This window comes from Homarus americanus, unplaced genomic scaffold, assembly GCF_018991925.1.
Source record: "Homarus americanus isolate GMGI-L3 unplaced genomic scaffold, GMGI_Hamer_2.0 scaffold1826, whole genome shotgun sequence".
NCBI classification, from domain to species: domain Eukaryota; kingdom Metazoa; phylum Arthropoda; class Malacostraca; order Decapoda; family Nephropidae; genus Homarus; species Homarus americanus.
In genome coordinates, this window is record NW_024737933.1 from 31900 (window position 1) to 46349 (window position 14450).

At 39.5% G+C, this 14450-nt stretch overlaps 1 protein-coding gene across 5 annotated transcripts in view; it reads left to right on the forward strand.

Moving 5' to 3' along the window:
- The window catches only part of LOC121873623, a 68149-nt gene that overhangs the window by 31219 nt on the left and 22480 nt on the right, over positions 1-14450 (forward strand). For all 5 annotated transcript variants that reach the window (XM_042377264.1, XM_042377269.1, XM_042377265.1 and 2 more), the window contains 2 exons: positions 11913-12629; positions 14242-14376. In XM_042377264.1, coding sequence (XP_042233198.1) covers positions 11913-12629; positions 14242-14376 — 852 coding nt within the window. The remainder of the gene's footprint in view (positions 1-11912; positions 12630-14241; positions 14377-14450) is intronic.

The window sequence follows — 14450 nt, forward strand, 5'->3', positions numbered from 1 at the left end:
CAAACTTACCATTTAATTTATTGAAGTGAACATCGGTCCTGACAGTAAACAATACAGTATATACAGTATATACAAGTGTGATGATTGAGGCTTATTAAAAGCCTGACCAGTCAGATGAGTATGATTAGTCAAGGTCTGCATCTTCTTGAGGGGTGTGGGCAGGTACTGCGTCTTATTGTTGTGAGGTGCCGGCAGCTTCTACGTCTTGTTGTTGTGAGGTGTCGGCAGGTTCGGCGATGACAGGCACTCGGCGACTGAAGAAGTTGGTGATGGTGGTCTGTGCTTTCTTGCTTCTCATTTCCCTCTGCAGTTCTATATATGGCAACATAACATTTTCAATAGCTCTCTTTGCTTTAAGGGACCTATCAAGGGAGGGATCAATGTCATAGAGACGAGCAGAGAGGGCCTTACTCATTCTTATCACTTCACCAAGATTATCTAAAGTTAAGTTCTTATTTTCATCATCACTCACTTCATCGTCTGTTTCATCCTGCAGCTCCACTAATTGTTCTAGTTCATCACTTGTAAATGGGTCCCCAACATTTCCCAATAACTCTTCTTGCACCTCTTCCGCTGTTAGGTCAGAGAACCCTTCACCTCCAACTTCATTTGCCATAGTTATTATGTTGCGTAACTGAGGCTCGGCTGTTGGGAACCCTGTGAATGTTGGGACAATTTCAGGCCACAATTTTTTCCAACATGATCGGACACAGTTCTGCGACAGTTCATTGTGGCTTTCAGCGATGAAGTTTATGCACTGTGCAATATCAAATTTCTTCCACATTTCTCTGGGTGTCACATCAGCATCCTTATCAAGGCACTCACGAATCATGCTGAAAGTCTTCTCTGCATATTTAGCCTTAAACACGACAATGACTCCCTGGTCCATTGGCTGGATGATGGAGGTGGTGTTTTTTGGCAGGAAAACCACCTCAATGTTGGGGTGGGCAGTCTTGAGTTCTTCAGAGTGGCCAGGGCAATTATCTAGACATAATACCACTTTGAACTCCATGCCAAGTTCATCCAGATAATTTTTCACCTCTCTAGCAAAGCAGTTTTTCAGCCAATCCACGCACAAATCAGATGTCATCCACGCTTTCTTGTTGTTCCTGTAGAAAACTGGTAGCAAGTTCATGTTTTTATTTTTGAGAGCCCGAGGTCGTGCGGCAGTGTATAACAACATGGGCTTAATCATATGCCCTGCCGCATTCCCACATAGCATCACTGTCACTCGGTCCTTCGCAACTTTAAATCCAGGGGCACTTTTTTCCTCTTTAGAGATGTAGGTTCGGCGTGGCATCTTCTTCCACCATAGGCCTGTCTCATCAGCATTAAAAACTTGTTCCGGCCTATAACCCTTTTGTGCTATGTGGTTAGCAAACTCTGCAGGGTATGCTTCCCCTGCCACAGTGTCTGCTGATGCTGCTTCGCCAGTCACTTTTATATTATGCAGCCCATAACGATGTCTGAATTTCTCAAACCATCCTTTGCTAGCTGCAAATTTTTTCAAATTGTCACCATCACCATCACCCTGATCATCACCATCACCATCACCAACACCATGATCATCACTTTTAGAAAACCTATCATAAAGTTCCTTAGCTTTCTGCCTAATAAATTTCGAGTCAAGTGGTATGCGGCGGCGGTTTAGGTCCTCTATCCAAATGTTCAGTGCTTTTTCCATTTTAATGAGGGCATCATCACGCACATGGCTTGTCACTTTTGATGTCACTGGTGCACTTGAAGCTAAAGCGTGCTTCAGATCCTTTGCACGTCGTTTAATTCCACGCACACTGGATTCGTTGAGCCCAAAGTGGCGGCCAACAGCTGCATAGCTCATACCGCTGTCGAGTTGTTTCAGCACTTCATTCTTCTCATTCAGCGTCAGCACTCGTCTTGCCCTCTTAGGTGTAGATCCAGAGGGAGCAGCAGGTCGTTTGGGAGGCATAGTGATATAATTTCATGTGATGAACCACCAGCAAAAGTTGAAAATCAAAGACTGTTGCCCACTCGGCTTGGCTGATGTTTGTGTTCAGGGAAGGCGGGCCGCGGGTAGGCGCTAGTCACGCCACTAGTGCCGCCTAGCGGCGAAAGTACAAACAAGGCCCGCGGAGTTCAAATAAAGCCAAAATAAAAATCCCGGCTAAATAATCCGTCGATAGTCGAAACCGCCGATAAAAAATCCGTCGATAAAGAGGGAGTACTGTATATATATATATATATATATATATATATATATATATATATATATATATATATATATATATATATATATATATATATATATATATATATATATTATATATATATATATATATATATATATATATATATATATATATATATATATATATATATATATATATATATATATTTGTGTAATAAATGTATGTAGTAAGTACATACCGGTAACCTTTTTCACTCAAATCCTAATGAAACACCACAATTAGAATACGGTGGTTGCTGTTGAACCACCTGTTGTATAAATAGTCGGAACACAGCCACACCACCGAGACGAGGGAACACTCCCACCACCGATCGTCTCGTGTGAAGCAAGCGTATAAATGAAAGAAAATACTTGCAGTGTGTTTAATATGTTACAGTATATTATAAATAAATAAATAAATAAACAAATAAATCGTAAATCCATTTCAAGTAAATGGAAAAATTTTACTCGATACTGACATTAGTTCCAGTTATCGGTAAATAGCAGACGCTTCAGTGACGTCACTATTGTTTACACTACACCAGCGGGTATAATTTGATGACATTACTTGAAGTGAATTGGCCTTATTTAAAAAAATCAAGGATGGTTGGTAAAGGACTACTGAGTCAGTGGGTAAGTGTCACATTTGGGGTACTGGTCTTATACAGCAAATAGAGCTCAAAAGCTACTTTTTAAATGGAAATTTGGGGGGGGCGTCTTATGCACCCCGCCGCCTTATAGGCCGTGATATACGGTAATATAGAAGAGGTTAGGTTAGGAAAAATAAAGGTTAACATAGGAAAAATAAAGGTTAGGTTAGAAAAACTAAAACTTAGGTGGAACACTTACGGTAGTAGAAGAGATGGGTTGGCGTACGGGGATGGAGGCTGGTTCCGAGGCAGAGGGCAGGCTACTGGCCCTCAGGTGAGTCACTATCACTGTCACCCACAGTTGTTATGGCCTCCCTGACAAATCCCTCAAAGTCATCTTCACTGTCTCTACCTCTGTCACTATCACTGGCTTGGGCTGGCTGTGGTGGGTTGCGGGGGAAGAACTCGGTTATGCTTTTTTGACGGCTGGTGTTTATGTTGTCGTGATACACCGTGATGTACGGCTCCATAGCCTGCACCAGCCGGGTATGGAAGACTTCATAGCGGTCATCGTCATTGTCGCGGGAAAGGAAGGACTTCATTTTCTCTGCACACTCTATGGCACACTTAATATCACTATGACTTAAACTGTGTTCTTCGGAGAATGACGCACCTTCTTCCTCCTCTTCACTGACGTGATCTTCTTCCAACATCTCGTCGGCAGTCACTTCAGGATCTCTGATCACCTCCAGGATGTCTTCGTTGGTGGTCTCGGAGAAGCCTTCAGCTGTAATATTGAGCGCAGCTTCTCTGGCAAGGTCCACTGCTACTGCAACAGTCTGAACCTCACCAGTAACAGGTTCACTCCTCTTCTCAGCTGGTATGCCATGCAACACATGTCTCCATGCGTGACGAATCGTAGCAATAGTCAGCAGATCCCATGCCTCCACCAAGAAGTCTACAGCTTGTTTGACGTTAAACTTCTTCCAAAATTATTTGACGAGAAATTCTTGAGCCGCCACCTCTTGTTCCTTGTCCTCGTCGCTTTTACTCTCGCTGTCGGTGTCACCCAGCATACGCAACTCATCCTTGGTGTTGGTACAGTCGTTCAGGAGCTTGAACTTCTTTGCAGAGTACGCAGCTTTCACATTGCAAATCAACTCCTGGTCCATGGGCTGGATTAATGACGTAGTGTTGGGAGGAAGGAAGACCACTTTTATGTTGGGGTGACGATCAATAAGTAGGGGCGAGTGTCCAGGTGCGTTGTCAAGGAGCAACAAAATATTGAATGGAGCATTCTGTTACTCGCAGAATTTCTTCACGTCAGGAACAAAACAGTTGTCAAACCAGAAGAGGGACAGAGAAGAGGACATCCACGCCTTACGTGCGGTTAGCCAGTGGACATTAAGCTTGTTCATGTCCATATTCTTGTAGGCGTGCGGCGTGCGGGCTGTGTGAATCACCGATAACTTTGGTTTACAGGTACCGGAGGCATTGGTGGTAAACAGGACAGTGATGCGTTCCTTCTGCATCTTCCGGCCCCGAATCTTGCTGGCATTCTTTACAACAAAGGTCTTGGACGGTAGCTTTTTCCAGAAAAGACCAGATTCGTCCATGTGAAACACCTGGTCGTCGGTGTACTGTCCTTCCTCCATAATCTCACGTAAGAACGGAGGAAAATCTCTAGCCGCCACACGGTCAGCACTCGCTTCCTCACCACCAATGTTGATGTTGGTGATCTTGTTCCCCTTCTTAAACGTGACACTGCTGCGTATAGCTCACGTGCGTACTCCTGCACTGAGCGCGTGTCCACCGCCATGTTGCGTCGCGCCTGACGAATCAAATAACTCACCAGCAAATTTTCCACTTTTGCCAGCACCCTGTTCTGGCAATACCTGATCGATGAAGCACCTGCAGACTTTGTGATTTTCATGTGCTCTTTGATCTTGGCTGCATCCTTCTTGATCGTGCGAATCGTAGATTCGTTGACGCCATGCTGGTGCGCGAGATCAACTTGCCGTGTTCCTTTCTCCAAATCTTGAATGATCTGGTACTTCACCTCGTAGCTTAAGGAACGTCGTGTCTTCTTTGGCTTAGTGCCGCTGGGTCCAGGTAAGGAAAGGTCTCTCTCTGGTGGTGGTGGTGGTCCGGCGGAAGCCATTTTACGGAACAATGGATGCGCGTTTATACGGTGTGGCCTTGAGGGATGAAACTGCCGCGGCCAGGTCAAGCGTCGTCTTTCCTCCCTCCCTCCCTCCCCCGGGTGGGCACGTCATAATACTTTAAGCCAATTACAGCTAGTAGCAGAGGGGGGTAGGGATGCATGGCCAATCACAGTCCGATACGTCATATGACGTCAGTGATAACGCAACAAAGACACACACTGCGCAACCTTACCGCGCGGTTTGCCCAAGCGGAGGGAGGAGGAGGGATAGGCGAGCACAGGCAGGCAGGCGGGCGGGTGGCGCGTGGGGCAAATCTAAAAATAGCATCTCGAGCCGGACACACACCGCGTATACGTGGAAAAAATCCGTGTTAAGTGAAAGTTCAGCTCTGGCGAGGCACCGCGTATACGGGAAAACGCGCTAAGTGAAACCGCGTTAGGCGGGGTACAACTGTATATATATATATATATACAGTTAACCCTCACTTTCCGCGTTCCCACATTCCGCGTTTCCACGTTCACGCAGTGCCCTGCCGGAACCCAGGATGCTCACATTCCGCGGTGCGTGTACCCCTTTACGCGGAGAGCGGCTGGCGAGCCTCGCCATTTTTGGATCCAAACCTCCCGCCATCCGCCATGTTGTGTAAGCGGCGCGAACATGGCGCCCACAAGGTCGCCCAGTCATCAAAACATTACCAGTTCTTCACCCGCCACCCACCACAGCCGGCCCAAGTCAGTGATAGTGATAATTATGGTGAGGATATGGACTTATATGGACTTTGGGGAGTTTGACAAAGAGGCCCTGCAAGCCTCTGTGGTGGATAGTGATACAATTGATACAAGTGACACAGGTGAGGGCCAATAATCTGCCCTCTGCCTCGGAACCAACCGCCCATCCCCGTGTGCCCAGCCATTTTTTCTACTAATGTAAGTGTTAAAAAACCTAATATTATTGATATTTCTCTTAATTATTAATTGTGTGTGCATACCATCATAAAGTTAAGATAATATTTTTACTACAACATAGTTGTGTGTCGTCAAAAAGTGGAGTTTGGGGATCGGCCCGGACTCCATTTCAATTAATCCCATATGTTATGTTATTCACTTTACGCGTTTCTCACTTTACGCGGGACCCTCCGGGTTACATTAACCGCGTAAAGTGAGGGTTAACTGTATATATATATATATATATATATATATATATATATATATATATATATATATATATATATATATATATATATATATATATATATACAGTGACCCCTCGTTTAACGAACACTTCGGTTAACGTAATTTCGATTAATGAACTGCCTTCCATAAGGATCTTCAATTCGGTTAGCGAAAAAAAATTCGGTTAACGAAGTTCTTATGAACCGACCTCAACATGTTTTCGCTTGCACTGACCGGGCAACCAGCTTTAGTATCAGTCCGCCAATACATCAATCGGTTCTAGGGCTTAAATTCCTTACTATTTTAGTAAATATCAAGAAGTTTATACTTTTCAATAATTTTAAAAGTTTAATATTCAATTTTTTAGTCATTGTAAAGGCCTGGGACTTAGGGATAGAAATCCCTTACCAGGCTAATGAGGATCTTAATAAAGGAAAGTCAAGGACCATGGTTTTCCGAGGAATAACAAACAACCGTTAGAGATTGGCATCTCTTTACTATAAAAATATAACACAAAACTCTGACACCACTCAACAAACATCAAATAATTACGGGAGTCAAACAAATAAGGCAGCCAACAGTTAATGGAGTCAAACAGTTAAAGGAAACAAACAAAGGAATCAAACAAATAATGGGAGTCAGCAATTAATGGATTCAAACAATTAAATGGAGTCAACAATTGATAGAATCGAACAATAAAGGGGAGTCAGCAATTAATGGAATCAAACAAAAATAGAATCAAACCATGAACAAATATTTCCTACGGCAGTGGCCCTGGGGGAAGGTTCTGGAACACGGTGATGCACACTCAGGGTAGGGAAGCGCCCATTCACTCCACACTCAGCGACGTCTTGAAAAGGCAGGAGAACACCGGGGCACAGACGGAATGTGAGGAACTGACTGTCGGGGTATGCGGTAGTGGTAGATGACCAGAGAGTTGGCAGTTGATAGGTGAAGGTCTGGGAACACAGCCCACGAGTCCAGAACCTATGATGAGATCACAGCCAGAATTTGACGGACAGCAGGGTAGCTAGATACTGACGGTATGGCGGCTGGGTTGAATCTGCCGGTGGCGCAGATAGTCGCTGCCGTTCTCACCTCCGTCCAACCATCCCAAGTGTCGTCTGCACCAGCAAACGAGCGAGTAAGCAGCGGTAACCAGCCGGAGGATCGTTTCCGCCCTTACAGTCATTTTAACAATTATTGAACATAATTGAAGGCAAAGTGACTAGTTTATTGCGCGGCATCCAGCCTCTTAACACAGCAAACAGGAGTTAGTCTCTCTCTGTTTTCACTGGAGGTAACATCTTGCTTGAGACTCTCTTCAACTAAACGCTTTTTTTCTGTGTTTCCAAGCAAATCATTGGTCATTTTGAAATATATTTTACATATTGACAATATATAATCTTGAATAACACCAAGAGAGCTAAAATTTTATGGGTGAAATAGCGCCATGGGGTGACTTCTCTTCCACCCCAATGCCTTCTCTTCTTCCATCTCCTCCACCCCCATTCTAAATCCCATCATCATCATCATCATCCAGGAGCCTTCTACATTCACACCTCAAAGTAAGTGAACTTTTCTTCCATTTATGTTGAATTTAGGAAATTTTCGGTGAGCTGGAACCAATTACCCAAAAACCCATTGAAACAATGGTTTCGGTTATCGAACTTTTCGGTTAACGAAAGACCTTCTGGAACGGATTGAGTTTGTTAACGGAGGGGTCACTGTATATATAATATATATATATATATATATATATATATACAGTATTACCCCGCCTAACGCGGTTTCACTTAACGCGTTTTATCATATACGCGGTGCCTCGCCAGAGCTGAACTTTCACTTAACACGGATTTTTTCCACATATACGCGGTGAGTGTCCGGCTCCAGATGCTATTTTTAGATTTGCCCCACCCGCCACCCTGCCTGACTGCCTGTTTTAGCTCATAAAATTCATACAAATTACTCGGTCAGAATATAATTTACATTGCTGGAATTCTTATAATTTGATGATCATTTTGAATATAAACATCATATATTTTGCATTAGACATACAAATTTTAGATAAAATGTTTACTCTTGAGTAAATATGTTATCTTTTGTGCAAAATATATGACATTTATATTCAAAATATTCCTGGTCTTACAAGGAATCCAGCAATGTCAATTATATTATCCTAACTTTAATCTGAGGTATTATTTAATACAAAATGTTAAAATTTATTTTTTTCACCCACTCTTCTCTTGAAGGGAGGATTGGTGGGGGGGAGGGTTGGGACTGACCGCGCGGTTGGAAGAGGGGGGGGGCAAGGTGGGGTACTTTGATTGACAGATAGTGTCGTGAAGAATATTTTTTTTTTTATTAACTGAAGATATTTGTTTTAGCTCATAAAATTCATACAAATTACCCGGCCAGAATATAATTTACATTGCTGGAATTCTTATAATTTGGTGATCATTTTGAATATAAACATCATATATTTTGCATTAGACATACAAATTTTTAGATAAAATGTTCACTCTGAGTAAGTATGTTATCTTTTGTGCAAAATATATGACGTTTATATTCAAAATATTCCTGGTTTTACAAGGAATCCAGCAATGTCAATTATATTATCCTAACTTTAATCTGAGGTATTATTTAATACAAAATGTTAAAATTTATTTTTTTCACCCACTCTTCTCTTGAAGGGAGGATTGGTGGGGGGTGGGGGGGAGGGTTGGGACTAACCGCGGTTGGAAGAGGGGGGAGGCAAGGTGGGGTACTTTGATTGACAGATAGTGTCCTGAAGAATATTTTTTTTTTTATTAACTGAAGATATTTGTTTTAGCTCATAAAATTCATACAAATTACCCGGTCTGAATATAATTTACATTGCTGGAATTCTTATAATTTGATGATCATTTTGAATATAAACATCATATATTTTGCATTAGACATACAAATTTTAGATAAAATTTTTCTCAGAGTAACTATGTTATCTTTTGTGCAAAATATATGACATTTATATTCAAAATATTCCTGGTCTTACAAGGAATCCAGCAATGTCAATTGTATTATCCTAACTTTAGTTTGAGGTGTTATTTATTAAAATTTTGTGGTTTTCCTCCAAAAATTTCTCAGAGAGGGAAGAGCCAGCAGTGTAGTGTGAGAAGAGGGGGAGGGAGTTGAGTCCATTATTTGAATGGACATTAACTTGGCGACTGTATTTATCTATTTCTCTTAAGTATTAATTGTATGCATGTACCATCATAAAATTTAGATGTTATTTTTACTACAACATAGTTATGTGTCTTCAAAAAGTGGAGTTTGGGGGTCGGGCTGGTTTCTATTGGAATTAATCCCATATGTTCTGTTGTTCACTTAACGCGGATTTCACTTAACGGGACCCTCTGGGTTCTATTGACTAGATTAAGTGGGGTTACCAACATATTGTATATATATATATATATATATATATATATATATATATATATATATATATATATATATATATATATATATATATATATATATATATATATATATATATATATATATATATATATATATATATATATATATATATATATATATATATATATATATTATATATATATATATATACCCTAGATCACTGCGCACCTACAGTGATTTACTTGCATATATATATATATATATATATATATATATATATATATATATATATATATATATATATATATATATATATATATATATACAGATTGTGCCCATAACAAATGGGAGACAGAGGACCAGGTAAAGTGGGATCAGAAGTGCAGGAGTTACCTGGAAATTCAATTTGTGATTTATGAGCTAAAGTTAATAAAAAATACAACATTTAGTATTAAATATTACCTCAGATAAGTGAGATAATATATTGACATTGCTGGATTCCTTGTAAGAACTGAAGATATTTGCACAAAAGATGTATAGATTGAATGAGAAAAATTTTATCTAAAATTTGTGTAAAATTGAACCGGAAATTTATGATTAAAAAGAGTCTTCCTGCAGGGAATTACAGATGGTCGATGGGTCCCTCCCTCCCCTCCTCCACCAACGTCCCAAGGAGATGTGTGGGATAACCACTAAATTTTATTAAATATTACCTCAAACTAAAGTTAGGATAATATAATTTATTGCTGGATTCGCCTTAAGACTAGGAATATTTGAATATAAATGTCATATATTTGCACAAGATGTAATTCTCTGAAACTAATTTTATCTAAAATTTGTATATTATAAGAATTCCAACAACCAGAGTAATTATGAGCTAAAACGGACACGTGAAAGTTCAGCTCTGTGATTAAGATGGCGGAAAATATATATATATATATATATATATATATATATATATATATATATATATATATATATATATATATATATATATATATATATATATATATATATATATATATATATTACATTCCTTGCAAGGAACTTTATAAATGCAACCAATTGTGTTGTTGGGGTAACTTTTTAAGTTCAGTATTTATAGAAAACCAACTAATGTGTGTTCATACATTCATTATTATTCTGCCCACCATAATAAAATCAAACAGTCAGATTTTCAACAATGTTTTTCGTGCCTTGAGAATTTGCAGTCCGGATTCATCGATGAGAATACAAATATATATATAATATTGGCTCAAACCTTAAATACCCTAGATCTTTCATAGACAAATGCTTAAACATTACTAAGAAACTTTTTATAGGACTGTCCCAAGCCCACCCATGACCATAAGAATATCTTAATATTACCATTTCACAAAAATTTCTCACACATTCCTGCACAACTAAAACCTGGAAACAAATGTTAATCAAGAACTCCCCAACAATACAATTTAGTTGCATTTATAGAGTTCCTTGCAAGGAATGTAATATGTTTTACTTGACCAGACAGGTAAAGATCTTGCAGCAGCTTAAGTTAAACAACACAAATACAGTGTTAGGACAGGCCAGAATCCAATGCTGTTTGTTCATTTGAGGGATAACAAGCATTTGCATTGACTGGGATAATGCCTCCTCAATATTACCATGTAATTCAATTGATAGTAGGAACATCATGAATCTAGTCTTATTATACATACTGAAACATTCAACATGAATTTGGAGTAACGGCATGTACAAGCTGGACAATTTTGTAATTAAGAAGATTTGTGATCAGGTGAGAAAGGCCAGGTCATGACCATGACCTGACCACGAACCGTTGTGTGCTATTTAAAGATTAGTGAGGTCATTACCTAATACCTGACCATTGTGGACCTGGTCTCACCCTCCTCTGTATATATACACCTTGATTGTATTACTCTCTCTAGTCTGTACTGTCACCCTGAAGATGTGAATTACAGCGGCTTGGGAACCGTGTTTTTCTTCTTTCCTTGTGGTTATCATATATACCTAGATCGCAGGCACCTACAGTGATTTACTTGCATATATATATATATATATATATATATATATATCTTGATAAAATCGAGAAAATGGGAATTACCTTAGCTTTCGTCTTTATTCAAGACATCAGTTGCCTCTGAAGATGTCTTGAATAAAGAAACTAAGGTACTCCGTTGTTTCCATTTAAGTGTGATTTTATCAGATTTATCTTATCACGTTTTCATTGTGGATTTACATAATATATATATATATATATATATATATATATATATATATATATATATATATATATATATATATATATATATATATATATATATATATATATATATATATATATATATATATATATATACTGAAAAGATGCTCTTCTTCACAGGATAACGACAAGCCAGAAGAGTGTAAAGTCTGTTTTGACAACTTTGATGAAGCTCTTCGACGCCCACGCTCTCTGCCATGTGGCCACACCTTCTGCACTGTCTGCATTGTTGACATGATAAAGAACTCTCAGTTCACCTGTCCCAACTGCCGTGCTGACCACAACACTTTGGCTGTTACTGATGTAACTCAACTTCCCATAAACTATGGGATGGAATCACTCATAAGGAGACTTAAAGGTGTGTCGTTCAAGCCAGCACAAACAAAGGCACCAACAAAACCTCCTCAAGATGGACCCAAAGGCATTAGCAAGAAGTTCCGGTCCTTGTTGCAGGAGCAGAAGAACAACATAAGCAGCCTCATTACTGCCTGTGATGAGAAACTGTCCCAGCTGGGAAAATACGGGAAGAAGGTGAAACACTTGAAAACTGAGCACAACCTTCTTGAGGACAGACTGAATGGTCTGCTGGAACAAAACAAGGCAGCAAAAGAACTTGTGGAGCAAGAGGAGACCAGTGTGGAGGATATGAGCACTAAAGGAGAGGAAGGAAAGCAGCAGCTACAGGCTGTGCTGGAGTGCCTCGAGACAGTTAACTCTGCTCAGGAAGTCGTCATGGCCATCGACGACGCTGATCAGCGTAGTGTGGTGACAGAAGATTGGATCCAGAAGTGCCAGGAACAATTCCCAAACGTGAACACTGTCCACACCTCAGTGAAGGTATGTTAGTGGAGGCTACTAAACCATAATATTTACAGTAATAGCATTTGGTGATCTTTGATGGTTGTTGTGTACAGTTCCTTCAGTAAATAACTTGATGGTTATTTCAACAAAATGTTAGGATCCAAGTGTTGACTTTCTCATGTGAGGTGAAGTAACTTTATACTTGGTACTTCACCCAGTTGCTGACAAGAAGACACAGCATTTGAATAATTTCTTTAACATCACTTAATGCAGCATCATGTATAAATGATTAAAATAATACACTTTATTCTTTCTCGGGAGACTGAAAACATTTACACACAATTTAGGTCTTAAAAAATACAAATATATTCCTTTACTTATACACAGACGCACCTTTATGTTAACAAAGTTTTTAAGACAAATTGGTCCATAAGTCGTTGAGAGGAAGATCCCAGCTGGGAGACTTGGCCCTCTCCATTGATACTTCTACTTGGAAAGATTCACAATAAAATAAATCTCATGTTTATGTAATAATTTTAGTCTGAAAGAGATAAAGTTATAATAAAACTGACATGCTGTTGACTTATGAGCACAGCACAGTACAACACAGTACAATACAGCACAGTACAGCACAGCACAGTACAGTACAGTACAGCACAGCACAACACAGAACAGTACAGCACAGTACAGAACAGCACAACACAGCACAGTACAACACAGCACAGTACAACACAGCACAGTACAACACAGTATAACACAGTACAGTACAGTACAATAATAAGGCCACAAATTAGAAATATGCTCTAGACAGCTCTACATGAGAAAGCTCACATCACAGCACAGTACAACACAGTACAACACAACACAGTACAGTACAGTACAGTACAGTTCAGTTGACTTTGTTGACTATTTCAGTTATTTGAACATTTTATGTGCAGTAATATACCCGGGAGGGAGAAGCACACATATCCAGAGAGCTCATAAAGACATGGAAGAAATTATTGGCATCTTTGTGGAAGAATATTGACAGTAAAAACAGTGGACATACAGGCGTTACAGTAAAGTAATTATAACAAGTATTGTACTGTACAATGGCAGGCAACTGTTCATTCTAACCTAAAATTGGTGGTAGGAACCAGATCATTAAGATCAGGGTGGAAAATGTTATCAAAACTCTTGAAGGAATTTGGCCCAAATGAAAGCCCAAATCATGAGCATATCTATAGTAAAGTGGTGTTTGTGGGTAACAACTCATAGTCAAAGTTTTCTCTGTTAGAATCAGGGACAGAGGTGTCTCATACTCATACCTAATTTATGATGGAAAAACTAATTCAAAGAGAAAAAATAATTTAACGTTTGTCCAATTTTAACAAGTCGTATGAATACTTAACATGTAGAAGTATGTCCATTGTAGCTCCGGTGTTACTAATCCAGTATGTCATTCATAGGGACTCTGGTCAAGAATGACTCAAACAACCTTTTGCTCTTACGTAGGTTTGACCATTTTAATTCACTTAATATGTCAGAAAGGTTGTAAGTGTTTGTAGCTTCACTCTTGTGCTCAACAACGCATCAGTGGTATTGATTTCATGGTTCCATCTTTTAATGTGTCTTTGATGTCCAGTAATATTTGTGTTGGTAACAACAGGTGCAGGAGAGCATCGGGTTGGCCCTGGAGATGATACCCACAGAAGCTGCTGCCACAGCTGCCCCCCTCCACCTGGGAGACTCAGCCTCCACCATCATGGAGAAATTTGATGAAATCACTACAAACAAATTAACTGTAAGTTTAACATCTTAAGACCTTTTTCCCACTAAGATAAAAAATTTAAGTAATATTGATAGTAAATTATTATT